This window comes from Peromyscus californicus, unplaced genomic scaffold, assembly GCF_007827085.1.
Source record: "Peromyscus californicus insignis strain IS unplaced genomic scaffold, ASM782708v3 Scaffold_10__1_contigs__length_136768540, whole genome shotgun sequence".
Lineage (NCBI taxonomy): Eukaryota > Metazoa > Chordata > Mammalia > Rodentia > Cricetidae > Peromyscus > Peromyscus californicus.
This window is the reverse complement of record NW_026294391.1, coordinates 50,221,028-50,238,666: the sequence shown is the minus strand read 5'-3', so window position 1 is coordinate 50,238,666 and position 17,639 is coordinate 50,221,028. Positions and strand designations below refer to the sequence as shown.

Below are 17,639 nucleotides of genomic sequence, written 5' to 3'. Positions count from 1 at the left end.
TTCATGTGCCTTATTAGTTTTGTTGTTATCATAAAAGGTAACAAATTTCATTGTAGCATTTTCCTACATATCCTGTTGTGTTGATCTTCCTCTTCCCACTGCCCTCCTCCTGCTAGCCCACCTCCCCTCCTCATCTGCTTTCATGTCACATGTGTTCTATCGCCATCTTTTTCTCTCCCCTCCATCCATTAAGACTCTTTCCTCCTCACAGGCTCCTTTCTAGTTTCATGACTTGTACATCCCTAGCATCTGCATACAGAGAAAACATTACTTTTTTGCTTAATGTAATTTCTAGTTCTATCCATTTCCTACAAATACTATGATCTCATTTTTCCTTATGGCTGATTAAAATTCATTTGTCTGTGTGTACATTTATCCATTCATTTATTTATAGCTGTTTCCATTCTTTTTGCCATTGTTAACAGTGCAACAGTAAACGTGTATGTGCAGGGATCTCTGTGGACTTGGGGTTCTTTGACTATACCCAGGAGTGGACTAGCTAGGTTATATGTTTATTCACTTTCTGAGGCACGTCCATACTGATTATCACAGTGATTGCTCTTCTTTGAACTCCTACTAGCAGTGAATAAGGGTTCTTTGAAGAACCTTGCTCTTGCTCTTCACTTGCTGACCTTGTTGATGTCTGGGTGGTTTCCTCCTATTAAGCTTTTGGGAAATTGATCAGACTGTTGGCAAGATTTGGGAAACATTACCTTCGTTGCTGGATGAAATTATAAAATATAACCACTTTCCTTTTTCTTTATATTGTATGTGCATTAAATTATTTTGCTTTAGTGATAATTCTGTTTCAGAATTGGGTAAGTCTTTTTGTGAAATACATTTGTCTAAGAATGGATCAGAGCCTGTTTTTTTCTCATTGTTTTTTAATTAGTAGATGTTTAAGAGTATCTTTAGATTCACAGCAAAATTCTGCAAATACAGCAAGTTTAGGGAGTCCCCTTGTATCTCCCAAACACACAGCCTCTGCTGCCTTCAAAATCCTATACCAGTGTGAGACCCTGAGGAGCTGCCAGTATCCATTGTTACAACTAATAGACCATCATCATCACCCAAAGCCCATTGTTTACACTAGAAATCGTTCTTTGTGTTTACTCTGAGTTTTGACAGCCCTTGGTTTTCCAAATAAAGCTTTACTAGAGCATAGATTTGCTCATTTGTTACATACAGCCTGTACCTTTGGTTTCCTCCACTATAGCAAAGGTGAGTTGTTGCCAGAGACTGTATGTAAGGTCCTTTAAAACAAGTTTGACAGTCCCTGGTCTAAGGCAATTCATTTCCCTTTTTAAAGAGTGAGCAGTATTGCTCTTAAGCTGCATTTAAGTGATAACACTGTTTGTCCTGTCTCCTGCTAACAGTCAGCCTTCCTTATCTGGAATGTGACTTGTTGAGTGGCCCAGACTTTTCCAGATAATCTGGTAGTTTACTTATGGAGTGTCTTGTTTCTGAATAGGATTTCCATATGAATGGCTTTGAACGATTTTATAGGTTTAATTTACAAAACTGTCAGTAAAATTTAAGTGTACTTGTTTCTCTACAGGGTTGCCAAAATGAGGTTTTGTGATTTTAATTGTAATGCTTAACATTAGGAACTACAAGGTTTTTACCTGATTGAGTATATTGCCTGCATTTTTGTTCTGAATAAAGTATCTTTCAACATTTAGTAACTGGAATCTGGGTTTTCAGTCATTTGCATGAATTCCTTATATGTTTTTGTGTTGGTAGTCAGTAAAGAACATGTTGACTAGCACAGTATCAAAAATATACCACTGAGACTATGGGTGGGCCGCCTGGTATTCTCAAGCTTTCCATCTTTGTCATGTAAATTGGCATTGAAACTAGCATTGAAGTATCTTTTTATATGCTTGTTGGGCTAATTTTCTTTTATATTTCTTTTCCTGGCAGAACTGAGTTTGGTCATGGCCCATGTTAGGTATCCTTTGTATCTCTTGTTTTTCCAAGGCAGGGTTTCTCTGTGTAGCCCTGGCTGTCCTGGAACTCACTCTGTAGACCATGCTGGCCCCAAACTCACAGAGATCTTCCTGCCCCTGCCTTCTGAGTTCTGGGATTAAAGGTGGGTGTGCCACCATGCCAACCAAGCTCCTTCATATCTCTTAATGAGAACCCTGGTCTTGATCATTGGTTCATCTTCTCTCTAAGGTTGTGCCTTGTGCCATAATGAATGACATAAAATTGTAGTAAACAATTGTCACGCAGGTGAATATTGATATATTCTTCCTAATTGAACACTTTGGATTCTAACCCAAAGGTGCTTTCTTTCTAGGAGCGATGATTTTATTTTCATTCTTAGACTTGATCTGGGATTCTACCTTAACGTTTGCTTTACACCTGTGATGTCTTGTTTCTTATTCCTGCTTGGAGGTCAGTATACAATAGTCTCACTGTTGGGAATAAATGACCAATTCTTCTACATTTTCCCACACCATGAAGTTTAATACTGTCTCATGTGGTGCTATTCAGAAAACAATAGGGCCCTTTGAATTTGTGGCATACCTATCTTTCTCCAACAACTGTTATGTTTTGATAGATACAAGCATACGCAAGGTCCTGTATGAGTATAGGGATTACAGGGGTGTGCCACCATACCCTCAGGCTTCTATCTGAATTTTTCTTGGATATGCTCTAGTAACAGAGAATGTTTCCTCAAGTTGGTAGCAGGTATTTCTTGATACCTGACTGGTTTTATACTGGTTGAGTTCATTTTTTTCCTGATTCTGCCAGTTAAATAGAAAGTGAAGTGGTCATTGTTCTGTTACTGTTCCTGTACTTGTCACATAATGTGCTGAAGGAGATAACTTTTTGGAGTAAGTTGCCTCACACTGAATCCCCTATTCCCTAGAAATTGTCCTGCCTGGATGCTCCCCGTCTTTGACTAGTGCTGTTTACACATTGTAGTCGTCTGGCCAGTGTACTCAGTCTTCCTTCTGTTTTAAGCCTGAGCTTGGCTTTGCTGAAACAATTTCAGTAGGAAGTTAAAGTAGACTTCATATGGCAACTGGAAAAGATTCAGTAGACGCCACTAGCATTGATGGAGACTACTTACCCAACCTTGGTATAAAATGTGGCACCATTTGATTTGATTCTCACATCAGCTGTACCCACTTTACACATTAGGAAACTGAAATTCTGAGCAGATAAGAATATCATTGCAGTAGGGGTAGAGCTGGGTTTCTGCTCACCTAGTCGTCCTACCACTTCTTTATAGCTTAGACTGGTGGTGCTGGATTGGGCATGAGTGAAAGTGAAGGAACCTTCAACAAGTGCATGGCCATCACTTGTCACACATTAAGAAAATCAGCCGTGCTCATCGTAAATTATGGCTCATTTTCTTAACGAATTTGTTCAGCTTTTAAACTCTCCATTTATGATCATCTAAAAGAGAAAGGGGAGACAAGAGGCATGCAGACTGGAGGTTTCTGGGGTCAGTTTTCTATGAGGCTGGAAAAAAAAAGCTCAAACATGAAGATAAAGACTAAAATGTATAGGTAGCTAGAATGCCTTTGAATGCTTAATGGCTACCGTTTGAGCCTGAGGAGTTCTTTGATTTGCTTTTCCTTATTTAGTTGTATGTGATTAGATACTATTCTGTGGTTCATGGTTCCTAGTTACAGCTGCTCAGGAGAATCAACTTGGGGCACCTTTAAACTGATAAGCCTAAGCCACTTAACTCAGTCTCTGAGAGTAGTGTCTAGGTGCTGGTACTTTTGAGTTAAATGAGTGATTACAGTGGGCTGCAGGAGGTTAAAAACCACAGTGTCAGATCTAATTAAGTTCTTGCTCAAGCCCAGGAGTTTAAAAAATAACTTTAGGGGACAGAGCCCATGGGAGGCTGAAGGTTACTTAAGCCACTGTGGAGTCTTGTCAGCATAGTTGATTATTTGGAGTTTGGAATGAAACAGGAATTGAAAAGCATTAGAAAATTGCTAAGGGGGCCCGGTGGTGGTGGTGGCGGTGGCGCACGCCTTTAATCCCAGCACTCGGGAGGCAGAGCCAGGTAGATCTCTGTGAGTTCGAGGCCAGCCTGGGCTACCAAGTGAGTTCCAGGAAAGGCGCAAAGCTACACAGAGAAACCCTGTCTCGAAAAACCAAAAAAAAAAAAAAAAGAAAATTGCTAAGGATAGTCACTTCCTTCGAGGTGCTCATATATAAATGAGAAGTTAGAACAAATACATTCTTATATAAAATTTGTCAATCTATAAAATGTGTGACTTTAGCCGGGCGGTGGTGGCGCACGCCTTTAATCCCAGCACTCGGGAGGCAGAGCCAGGCGGATCTCTGTGAGTTCAAGGCCAGCCTGGACTACCAAGTGAGTTCCAGGAAAGGCGCAAAGCTACACAGAGAAACCCTGTCTCGAAAAACCAACAAAAAAAACAAACAAAAAAAAAATGTGTGACTTTATAATATTTTTCTGCTGCCCCTGCCTCTTTTTTAAAGGTTTTAAAATAAAGGTTCTTTTCTAGGGATGTGTGAGGTATTCATCCCATTGCCCGTTATTTAGAGTGTGATCAGAGATGTTCTGGATGTTGAAGACACACAGAAGAACACATATGGACGTGTGCACTTAAGTCACTTAGACCTTCTTTCTTTGACTGTTTCCTTTCTTCCCAGGTTTGTCTCAGAATTTCCATTAGTCGGCAAGCTGAGTGTGTGCTATAATTGGAAACTGTAAGGAAACAAGCTTAAATCTTCCTCTTTTAGATTCAGTGGAAACTTGAGCTTAAAGACCATTTATAGCAGTGGTTTTCAACCTTCCTAACTCTGTAGCCCTTTAATGCAGTTCTCATGGTGTGGGGACCCCCAACCATGAAATTATTTTCGTTGCTACATCAAAACTGCAATTTTGCTACTGTTAATGAATTGTAATGTAAGTATCTGTGTTTCTTTATGGTCTTAGGTGACCCCAGTGAAAGGGTTGTTTGACCCCAAAGGAGTTGTGACCCACAGGTTGAGAAACACTGATCTGTAGCTCCCCTGTGCCATGCATGAGATGGTAGAAGCCCTTAGTAATGAAGGGATTGTCTTCATCTTCAGCCAGTCATTGACATATCATCTTGGCCACCTCTTTCAAAGGAAACCAGAAATGTTTTTTTATTCCCTAGGAGGACAAGTGAACTTACATTTCTGTACACTCCGTCAAACACAATAGTGGACAGGTTTAGCTGTGATTTTCAACATCATATGAAGTAGATACCTCCATTTCTTATATGAAGCCTAGATGGTTTATATTTCTTACCTAAGCAAACTTAGGGGCAAAACTCATGGATAAAATGAAGGTAAATTGAACTTTTAAACCTTTGCTTTTTTTTTTTTTTAATGCTGGGCGGTTGTGGCACACCCCTTTAATCCCAGAGGCACGTGGATCTCTGAAGCCAGCCTGGTCTACAGAGTGAGTTCCAGGACAGCCAAGGCTACACAGAGAAACCTTGTCTTGGAAAAAAAAATAACAACAGAACCCTCCCCCAAACCTCTGCTTTTTTCAGTTGAACATACTATGCCATTTCTCCCAGAATAATTCTTTATAGCAAACATTGTCTCTATAGACAATGTAGTTTTCTTTACATTTGTTCTGATAAACAATGAGAAAATGGACTAATTCTAAAAGTGTCATCGTTTCAGAACTGTCAGGTTAGTGCCTACTCCATTTTCTTACATTGAAAGAGTTTATTGAATTGTCTATGGAAGTAGGAGAAACAGTATGTAGATACACACTCAGGTCTTAATTTTGGGTATCTGCCAGCAGTGTGGACTTGGGAGAACTGCTTAATCCTACCACACTTAATGCCCTTTTCTACAAAATAGAAATGATAGCATTTAATCATTAGACTGCTTTATTGGTGTGTTCCACACAAGGCATTGCATATAGTAGGTACTCAGTAGACATTGCTTATGGGTTTATTATAAATTGGTGGCACATTTTCTGCATTAAACTAGTTTCTAGCTAAGAATAAAAAGTATATAGGAAACTCTTAACCTTGAATGTTTTTTTATTTCAAGTTTGTGGGCTAAAGGTCTCTGCTGTACCAACTGATCATTTCCCAAGCAACGGAGGTAGCACATTCATGTTATTTCTGCTATCAATTATGACTGGTTTTGAACTCCCTTTATTCACTGTGGTCATTCACTAAACATTTTGCCTCAGTGAACCTCAGAAATGGGTATCATGTGGCCTTTACCTAACTATTTCTGCTTCCATGACAAGGCATCGTGTACTCACCAATTTATTGTTAGGACTATAGATCTGTAGTCTTCCAGAATTACATTGATGTGGGTATGTGGTGGCATTGGCTGCCTAATGATTGTTACATGACTCTAGGTCAGTGGTTCTCAACCAGTGGGTCACTATCCCTTTGAGGGGGTCGAGCAACCCTTTTACAGGGGTCACCTAAGTCCACCAGAAAACACAGATATTTACATTATGATTCATAATAGTAGCAGAATGAAGTAGCAGTGAAATAATTTTATGGTTGGGAGTCACCCCAACATGAGGAACTGTATTAAAGAGTCGCAATGTTAAGAAGGTTGAGAATCACTAGAGTGCAGTGCATCACAGCTCTGTTAAGTCCTGTATACACCTGTACTTCTTCTTGCTCTCTGATCTGATGCACCATGCTGCCTTATTGTCACTGTATTATTCAGAAGTGTGGTTACTAAGTCATCTGGTAGTTCTGTATTTGTGTGTGCATGTGTGTCCATGGGTGTGGAGGCCAGAAGGCCGGAAGCCGACTTCGGGTGCCCCTGCCTCCCCATTGCTTGGATTGCAAGAGTGTGTTCCTGTGTTCCGATTTAGATTAAAGTCTTACAAATGCAGCTAGAGAAAAGAAGTCAGAGAGCTACCCTAAATTATGTTCTGCTCAAATGTATTCAATTTAACACGATTAATGGGAAAAACACGTTTCAAACTCCAGCATTTACTTGTCAGTGTTCTTAAAAAAGCAACCTATCTAGACGAGCAGGGTCATTTCGTTGGATTTTCAGGCCTCGCTACTACTTTTTCCTTTTATTGTTCTCCACTCACTTCCCCCTTCCTGCTATTTTCTAATCAGCCACACCAAGTGTTACGGCTGAAAGTTGGCTGAAGATAGCCTTCAAGTAATCCACACAGGAAACTATATTTTAGAGGGCACTGATTGCTGTTCGAGGTGAGACAGGTCATGGAAGATGTCCTCAACCCTCTTTTATTATAAAACGTTATTAGGCCACTTCATTAACAGAAACAATAATCGTTTTCTATCTCCTGTAAATTCATTGAAAAGAGGGTTAAAGACATCAGCTACTATGGAAAAATCTTGTCTGTGAACTCCTGCTCTCAGGTAGCCAGACACATACTTCTGGTCACCTCTTGAGTCCTCCACAAGGAGGACTCCCCAAAGGAAACTGAAAGTCATTGTAATTTCTGTGCCTAGTCTTCTCAGGTCTTCGTGACTGTAGAGCTGTACGGAACCACGCAAACCATAGGGCTCTGCACATGAGTACTTCTCTCCAACTTTGCAGTGGAAGGACAGAATACAAAAAACAGAGACAGGGTAGAGCTGAGTGGGAGAGTGCATGCAGAACCCTAGCTTTTAATCCCCAGTGCTGGAACCAGGCAGAAACAAGAGAATCTGAGGATCCTGAAACCAGGGGGAAACCACCCTGGGAATGCATTACAGCTAGTGTGACTTACTTAAATTTGCTGAGTCAGAATTTTCCAAGCTCCTCACTGTTTCCGCTTTGTCATCTTCTAAATAGATACTAAGGACAATTTTAACTGGTAATTGCAAATGAGAGGAAGCATATAGAGAAATGTAGACTAAAACTAGAAAATAAAAATCAAGGAATGTAGAGAAGCCAAGTAAGTAGGAGAGGGAGGAATGCGGTCAGATAATTGGAACGAAGAGCTGGAAATGACATGTCAAAACAACCCTTTTGAGAGGACAGTTATTAAAAACCAAGGATTTTTAATATGTTTATTATAAAAATGGTTGCTAGAACTCCTTGAGTTAAGCTAAGTATTCAACATCTAGGATAAGAAACCTTTAATGTATATGAGGAAAGCCACAGAAAAGTTGTAAAAATCAGACATTTATTTTTAGGCTCACTAATTAGTGAACTAACTAAAAAGATTTATGCTTCTGTTTAAGCTGATGTATAATTAAGGTAGCTAAGTACAAAGAATTTGTTCTTGAAGCTAAATTAGAATGTAGGAGGAAAAAACGGGATTTTTAAGCTATTCTGCATTTAAAAATACAAACCTTTCAAAGCATGATCACATCTTCCAAAATGTCATTGAGAAGCTATAATGGGCAAGGGGCTGTGATAGGTGACATGGGGGATATCAAGACAAAATTTATCTTCACGGGTTTGTAACAGTCTGCTAATCCAGTTCCACCAGTCAAATACTTTCTGAAACAGATTCTCTTAGATCGTGCCTAAAGGTTGAGTTTTCTAGATAGTACTGATTTAACTGGTATTCCATGTAGGACTTGGATTTTAAAATAGTAAATGGTAGGAACACTGAATGGTTTTTAAAGGGATGTAGAGTTGTCAGATAGACTGAGGATCTCACCAGTCTAGAATACAGTCATGCTCTGAGAACTGACGGTGCATATAGCAGACAATTTGATGTTGCTGGCCATGGCTTTAAAATGTTCTGATTGGTCATCACCAAGCATTACTGGTTGCTATTTAATGAACTCTGCTTCTAAGATTAAGGAATATGTCAGTGTTCAGTGGTGAACACTAAACCTCTGTGAAGAAGGTGCTATTATTTATGGGTGGTTAAAATGAGATATAGAGGGGTAGAAAAGTCTCTGAGTGCTTAAGATTCAGACCCAAATCTAGCTCCAGTACCAGATCTTATTACTGCTGTTCTGTAGAGCCATACAGTTTTATCTGAATCATGAGGTTCAAAACTTCTGAAAGAAGAATTTAAGTTTTGGCACCCAACTTATTTGGCAGAATATGATTTGAGCTGACTCAAAATAATACTTTATTTTACTTAATATGAATGTTCATATATTTCACTGTAGCTATATTGTATCTGTATAGTATTTCATATCGCATAAGCATAGCATATGCTTGTTACTTTTTCTTTTTTTTTTTTTTTTTTTTTTTTTGCTTTTCGAGATAGGGTTTCTCTGTGTAGCTTTGCGCCTTTCCTGGAACTCACTCTGTAGCTCAGGCTGGCCTCAAACTCACAGAGATTTGCCTACCTCTGCCTCCTGAGTGCTGGGATTAAAGGTGTGGCGCCACCACCGCCTGGCACTCATTACTTTTTAAAAATTGAGAAAACTTCCATTTCTGGAACCATCTAGTACCATGGGTTTCAGAGGAGAGATATGGACCTACTGGGTAGCTTTTGCTTATCACAGCCTTTTCTTTATCCTGCCCCTGTGCTTCTAATCTCTTGCTTCTAACCAGCTATAGACTGGGAAGTTTAAGCATGTGAACTTTTACTGGCTACCCCCTCCCCACAAAACCTCAGGCTTTTGAAGTTTTTAGTTCATACTGATACTCCCAGTTCCAGCTCATCGGGGTCTTTTACTTGTCCCCATTCCAGAACTTTCTTTTCCCTCTTAAGAAATTGTTAATCATCTTTGTTAAAGATGGTCTGGTGGTTTGAATGAGAATGGCCCTTGTTGGAGGTGGTGTGTCATTGGGGGCAGGCTTTGAAGTTTTACAAGCCCATGCTGTTCCCAGTGGCTCTCTCATTCTGCCTTGGGTTTGTGGATCAAGATGTGAGTTCTCAGCTATTGCCCAGAGCTTGCCTGCTGCCATCCTCACTTCTAGGATGGTCATGGACTCTGACCCTTTTAAATCATAAGCCCTAGATGAAATGCTTTCTTGTATAAGTTGCCTTGGTCATGACATTTATTATCACAGCAATAGAAAAGTAAGGCAGGTGGTAGGGAAAACATTATTCAAGAGTGAACACTGCAGTGAGGCTTATAGTAGAGGAGAGAGGTTGGGCTCGGCTCTCAGTGCACATGGACAAGTGGAGATGTATAGTTCAGGAACAGTGTATGTTTGTATATGTGGGCAGAAAAATAGAAGAGGGATCAGTGCTTGGTGAGATTCTTACTAGGTCAGCTAGACTCATGCTCAAAACTGTCTGGAATGTTTAGATACCTAAAATAGGGGGTGAGCAATTTGATCAATACCAAGGGAGACCAGACACCAAGGGCAGACGACTTTTGCTAAAATGACATAGCAAGGTTCTTGTTTCAACTCTTCTAAGCAGGTCAACATAGAGTGTAAGGTCTGGGCTGTTGAGAGAGAGGTTTCAGAAGAAGCTTGATTGAAGGCTGGTCTTCGTCAGCCCACAGTGATACTTTCTGTGTACTTTAACAAGTGCTTTTTTTGTTTGTTTGTTTATTTATTGAGACACAGTTTCTCTGTGAAACAGCCTTGGCTGTCCTGAACTTGCTCTGTAGACCAGGCTGTTCTCAGACTCACAGAGATCTGCCTGCCTCTGCCTCCCGATTGCTGGGATTAAAGGCGTGCACCACCACCACCACCACCACCACCACCACCACCACCACCACCACCACCTGGATTAACAAGTGCTTTTGCCAATGTATTTTTTATCAGGATCTACAGTATTTCATCTGGCCTGTAAAGATCCAGATTTATAGTTTAACTTGGATAGTAGCTCCAGTGAGATTAACTATGGCAATACCAGCATTTTAGTGCATTTAAAATTAAATTATATGGATCAATAGGAATAATGTATATTTGAAGCAAAACTACCAGAATCTCCTCTAGAAAGTAGTGGTTGGATGCTTATTTCTGGAGTATTACATCCCTTCCCCTCTTACTTGGGATGGGTATTTATGGACTAATATATGCATCAGAGCACTAAGGGGAAAGTGAAAGAATCATCCATTAAAGATTTACTTTCAGTATGCTCACTTAGAATGAATGAAATGATTTAAGACCAATCTTGATTCTCACTTGTTTGAATATGGAAATGGGATCCAGGTTGATGAGAAAGAAAAGAACCATCACAGATGACTTTCAATAGTGGGTACTTTTGTTTCAAGCTTTCTTTTCTAGAAAGGAAAGGGGAAAACCAGAATGCGAGTGAAAGCATTAGAAAATATTGTGTGGCTGGGCAGTGGTGGTGCCTACCTTTAATCCCAGCACTGGGGAGGCAGAGGCAGGTGGATCTCTATGAGTTCAAGGCCAGCCTGGTCTACAGAACGAGTTCCAGGACAGCCAGAGCTACACAGAGAAACCCTGTCTTGAAAAAAACAAACAGAGAAAAGAAAAGAAAATATTGTGTGTGAATCCCTCAGATGCTGCCTTTTTTATATAGGGAAAAATTAGAGTTTGGAGGGGGCTGGTCTTGGCTCATTTAAGAACAGCTTCCAGGGAGTGTGGAGCATCAAGGAGGCCTAGCATTAGCAGGGAGAGGGGATAGACTCCTAAGTATACAGAGTGGAGGACCAGGGTCACGTGTTGTTGCATGTTCAAAGTCTGCCCCCTGCCTTACAGATTATGGCAGCTAAAGTTCGGAAACATGGCAAAGCTTAGCAAATGTTTCACAACTGGGGCCGGGGGGTATTGGTGTTCCCAAAGCTGATATCCTCTATTTCACATCTTTTCTCCCAGCCATAAGTTTGTAACAGGTTCAGGGACCTGCTGGGGCTACGAGACAGGTGGGAAAAGGGCCCAGGCTTCCTCTTGTAGGTGACCAGGTGCCTTTTCTCTCACCCTACCCTGTTTATATGAATGCACAACCAGCTCCAGAAGATTCCCTGACCATGTCTTTTCTGTTACTTTTTTATTTTTATCTGATACGTAGTAATCTGTTTATATTAATCATATTAATGGAGTAGCATACAATGTTCACTATGCATAATGTTCACATCAGGTTAAACATATTTGTCTCCTTAAACATTTGCTCCTTTCTCCTGACAAACTTTCAAAAGCCTTCTCATGTTTTGAAATGGATGGTGCGTAGTTGTTAGACATACTGTACCGCATTACACTTCAGCTTAGCAGCCATCGCTAAATCCCACTCCATCCCTACCATCCCCAATCCTAGGAACTCTCATTCTAGTCCCAGTGTCTGCTATCCACTCGGGAGGGAGTTCGTTACACTTCAGCTTAGCAGCCATCGCTAAATCCCTCTCCATCCCTACCATCCCCAATCCTAGGAACTCTCATTCTAGTCACAGTGTCTGCTATCCACACGGGAGGGAGTTCGTTACACTTCAGCTTAGCAGCCATCGCTAAATCCCTCTCCATCCCTACCATCCCCAATCCTAGGAACTCGCATTCTAGTCCCAGTGTCTGCTATCCACTCGGGAGGGAGTTCACATGCTACTCGATTGCTGTGCCTGCTTTTCCTCACTGACCTGTATGACATGGTTTTTCCGTCTTGGATGTGTCATAGTGGATCATTCACCTGGGAGGACATTGTAAGCTATTTTTTTTTTTAGACATAATATTCTGGCTTAGAGTCCCTTATTGGGAATCACAGAGCTTCTGCTTCCAGGGTGGCAGAGCTGTGTGTTTCCTAAAGAAACATTGGAAGAAAACTCTTAGCAAATGGTTGGCACACAATAGGAATATTTACAGAATGAATGGATCATGTTGCCTCCCTGAAAACTACTATGAGCAGGAGTGGATTTACATGTTGTACTGTTTCTGTACTTGGCAATTTCCCCACAGTGTTTATTTGAAAACACTCAAATTATATCCCAGGTCAGTTTTATACTGTGGCCGGTAACACTAGGTACATATTTGTGTTAGGAAAAAAAAATTCTTTAAGTTGCCTCTTGGAATAAATGTTCTTTTTCTCTTCTAATTAAGTGGTTCTCTTAAACTTGCTATTTCAGAGAATAAAAATTTAGCTAGATACTGTTATATTACTTAATTTTCTTTTCCTGACCAGTAGTAATTCTGTTAACATGAGAGCATTTTATGTCTCTGGATGTTAATTTTGTGGAATTTTTTTCACCTCATAATAGGTAGAGATAATGCATGTGAGAAAACGTCATACATGTTTCTGCGCAAGGAGCTCCCTGTTCGACTGGCTAACACAATGAGAGAAGTTAATCTTTTGCCGGATAATCTGTTGAACCGCCCTTCAGTGGGATTAGTTCAGAGTTGGTAAGTGAGTGTTGTGATCACCCTACAATGCGTGGAACATTTTGGCATCGGAACCATTTTCCACAGAAGTCTTTCTGGGAATGAGTCATTCAGGATACCTAAGTTTTCCTTGCATCTAAACACTTGTCTTTTAACTATTCGTTTAAAAACTGGCCTGGTGGTGGTGGCACACACCTGTAATCCCAGCACTTGGGAGGCAGAGACAGGTCTGTGAGGCCAGCCTGTGAGGCCAGCCTGGGCTACAAAGCAAGTCCCAGGACAGCCGGAGCTGTTATACAGAGAAACCCTGTTCCAAAAAACAAAAAGAGTTTCATTTTAAAACTGTTTAATGAAATTATCTTAAACCATAAGATGTTTCCTTAACTTTTCACTTTTTCTCTTGTTATAGACACGGTTGCTTCATTGAAAAAAATTAGGGAATAATATACAAGAATGGCAATGCAGTGGCCAGGTATCAGTGGACCCACTTTCATTAAAAAAAAAAAAAAGAAGCAGTGTCTCATGTATCCCAGACTGGCCTTGAATTCAATTTGTAGCCTAGGTGACCTTGCATTTCTGATCCTCTTGCCTCCCGAGGGTTGGGATCCCACACACGTGTCACCATGTCCGGTTTCTGGGGATTGAAGCACAGCTTTGGCAACAGAGCACTAGGCAAGCACTCCATCAGTTCAACTCCATGACTAACCCATTTGCTTCCCTTTGGCTAGGGAGGTGTTTTCTACTTTTAGTAAGTCTCAGCCTTGCCTCTTTTGTTTTTGTTTTAAAGATCTATGATGGAGATGAGTGAACAGTCAAATCATTTACAGGGGAACCTCACATGGAAATAGTATCAGTTCCACGCTTTTCTGCATCTGCTGTATGAAAGATCTTAAAGTTAAAACAAAGTTAAATCAGTTCTAGCTCTGGTTATAAGGCATGTATTCTCTAACAGAAGGAGTAGAGTTTGTGATGACTTTCCTCCCTAGGTGAGATCACTGAGTGGGTAGGAGGCTGTAAGAAAAGATGTTGTGTTTTTAGACAGGGGTTTGCATGTTTGGTCTACTCTGCTATAAAAGCATTGTGGAAGTGTCTGGAGAAAGCTGGAGGACTGTAGGGACCAGGTAGTGTACACATTGCTAATCAGGAGCAGTGTTGTAAGAACAAAAAAGGGACAGAAAATGCTGCCTTGGTCCTGTACTGTTCCTTTATGGGTGGGTGGAACTGACTGGTGCAGAGGAGCAGGAGAGCATCATAAGAAAACGTCATGAGCTGGAAAACTAGAGAGTGTGTGGGGGCCATTCAGCAGCATTCCTCTAGAATATGAAGTTCTTCTGAGAAGCAGTTTTAGGCTATGAACTTGCATGGTTTAGGGATTGACCTAACTCAGGTGATGGAGAGTGAAGAAAATGATAGACTGTACACATTCAGAAAAGCCAGACTCAAGTAAGCTGCGCATTCTGATGGAGCTGCATCAACGTCACTGAAGCGGGGGATTTGTTGTATAGAGCTGAATAAGGAGTTTAGCTCAAGTTGAGCTGGTCTAGGTAGGGGATCTCTGTAGGGGAACAGTCTCAGGGTGTAAATATCTGGGAGGAAGAAACTTCAGTGGACATTTTCTGTACACACTGTCAACATCTACATGTTGACCAGGGGATGACTCTACCATTCCCATGAATCTGAGGCATTGGCATCCTCGACATGGCCATGCTCATGTCAACAACATGCATTCACTCAGGACTTCATCTGATACTTACACGTTCACTGGGGACTTCCTCCATTACTCACAAATTTAGATGGTCTTATAGGTTCACTGTCTAACCCCCTTTCCAGAAAAGCAGCAAGAAGCTCTTGACTATGAGGTTTATAGTCCTTAGGAAAGATCAGAGAAATGATGACTATGGATTTGATGCCATAGTTGTGTTCTGCTCTGGACTCATAGCTTATTTTAGAGGGAAGGAGCAACAAATGCTTGTTTGTGTGAGACTTCTTTATTGCTTCAAGACCATCATTGGAAATTTTGCTGTAGAAAGTATAAGTCACTGTCAGGGACAACTATGTTGAGGATCCTAGGTAGGCAAGGTCAAGTCCTTGGATCTAGTAAGTGGTAGCAATTCATTGCTTATGTAGCAGTTACTTCAGGAACTTCAAAGTGAATTACTGTCTCTGAAATGTTTTCCAACATTAACCAATTTTCCAGACACCAGCTGAGTGTTCAGCAACTCTGTTCAATCCTGATACTGAGTGTGTGAAGTCAGCACAGAGCCCACAGTTTAAGGGCTTAGTTCCCCAAGACTGACACCACACCTCAGATGCCATGTGCATGCTTTTGACTGACTGACTGGACATTGAGTTTCCATGACCCCCTTATGAAGTTTATAATTTGCTCAAGTGGATTATAGAACTTAGGAAGTCACTTTTTTTATATTTACAGGTAGACTGTAAAAGATATCATTCAGAAACAGCAAAGATGGTAGAAGTATATCAGACAAGATGTTGCTGTAGCTTTGTAACATCTGTGCCCCCTTTGAGTGTGCTCTGTTGGCGCCTCCAGGTGTTCAACACAAGGATTTCAGAATCTTCTAATTCAGGCGTGTTTAGAGAGTTTCATTTTCAGGCCTCATGCCTCCACAGAGGTTGGGGATTGGATCAAAAGTTATAGCTCCCCAGTCACTTGCTCATTGTTTTGATCAGGATCATGTTGACACTCTCTAAAGGTCCCACCCTAACTGACATCATTAGAATAACTCAGATGTGAACAATAGATGCTTCTTATGCATAGCAAAAAATACTCCTGTCATTCTGTAAGTTTGAAGGTTTAGGAACTGTACCAGGAACCAGGAGTAAATAGCAAATTTACTTTTTTATTACACATACACACACACACACACACACACACAAAGTGAAGTATAGACTTAGATTACTGTGTTTGACCTTTGTGTCTTCCCCATTGTCCATGTCGACTTCAGACTATATGTATACCATTTCTTTTTGTCCTTACACGTTCTGTTCTGAAAAATAATTTCCTACTTAAGAATTGCCATCCAGCCTCACCGGTAACATTTGGTTATATTTGCTCTTTCATAATTCATGTTTATGTTCTCTTTCCCACCTTGGCCCTTATTGAGAAATACGATCAATCCAGAATCTTTTTCTGAAGGCCTAACGTGTATTTTTCTAATATATATTGGTGAAGTTAATTTTACTCTGAGAAGGAGCCTTCTTGTATTCTTGATGTACACTTCAGCATCAACCCAGGGCACTTCTTAAAATTGTGTGTTCTTTTTGCCAGGTGTGGTGGTTCATGCCTTTAATCCCTGAATCCAGGAAGCAGTAGCAGGTTGATTTCTATGAGTTCAAGTTCATCCTGGTCTACATATTGATTTCTAGGCTAGCCAAGGCTACATAGTGAGACCCTGTTTCAAAAAAATTATAAGGGGCTGGAGAGATGGTTCAGTGGTTAAGAGCACTAGCTGCTCTTCCAAGGACCCGGGGTCAATTCCCAGCACCCACATGGCAGCTCACAGCTGTCTGTAACTCCAAGATCTGGGATGCATTTGTAATAGCAGACGATTCGGCTGAAGCTAAGCTGGCTTGTAGAACTAAAAGGGCCAGTCATAGGGTGAGCTTTTCCTGTCAGCTTGAGTCAGAGACCCGTGAAGCTAGCAGAGCTGTGTTTTGATAGTGTTGGCTTTGTTTTCAGGTGAGCTTCCTTCCAGGCGGCACACTGCCTTTAGCAGTGGCAGATTTCCTGTTTGTACAGCACAGTGTAGAAGAGCAGAGAAGTCCGTTTCTCTCTCAGAGACCTCCAGCAAGTCTTCTGTGTACTTCTTTCAGCCTGACTTGAAGCATTAGTCCTATTCCTGAATCCGTCCCTGTGTTCAGGGATGCACACGATTCATAGGACCATGGGACTGATGAGTAATAACTGACAAGAGAAAACGGATCTCCCAGAGAAAAATGGAGCTACCTACATGCTTCAGAGGAAGCAAATTTGCCTGAAGCACTTCAGGGGTAAAACCCGAGTGAAAACTTGGGGTACTCTTAGGAAAAGGGAAAGGATGTGAGACAGGCAGCTAATATGTTGACTTTTCTTTTTTAGGTACATGCAAAGCTTCCTTGAACTTTTAGAGTATGAAAACAAGAGCCCAGAAGACCCACGGGTTTTAGATAAGTAAGTATGGTGCAATTTACCTGAAAGTAAAACTATGTAGGCAAAAGAATATTTTGATAAATGGAACTCGTGCTATTGGGCCTCAAGAATTGTAATTCAGGGCTGGGGAGATGGCTCGCTTGTTAAAGTGCTTAACATACCTGCACAAGTAAGGGCCTGCATTTGGATCTGCAGTAGTCAAATGATCACTGAGAAGGTTTGGCAACCTGCCTGTTATCCTAGTACTTGGGAGTCTCCAGGGAAGCTGGGGGCTAAACTACCCAAAACTGTGAGCTCTCAAGTTTAGCTGCCTAGCTACACTATTCACATAAGCGAGCTCTAGGTTCAAGTGAGAGACCCTGTTTTGACAAAT

At 40.9% G+C, this 17,639-nt stretch overlaps 1 protein-coding gene across 2 annotated transcripts in view; it reads left to right on the top strand.

Moving 5' to 3' along the window:
* Window positions 1-17,639, top strand: part of Pdk3 (pyruvate dehydrogenase kinase 3) — a 65,242-nt gene that overhangs the window by 7,972 nt on the left and 39,631 nt on the right. For both annotated transcript variants that reach the window (XM_052732514.1, XM_052732525.1), the window contains exons 2-3: window positions 12,996-13,137; window positions 17,216-17,287. In XM_052732514.1, coding sequence (XP_052588474.1) covers window positions 12,996-13,137; window positions 17,216-17,287 — 214 coding nt within the window. The remainder of the gene's footprint in view (window positions 1-12,995; window positions 13,138-17,215; window positions 17,288-17,639) is intronic.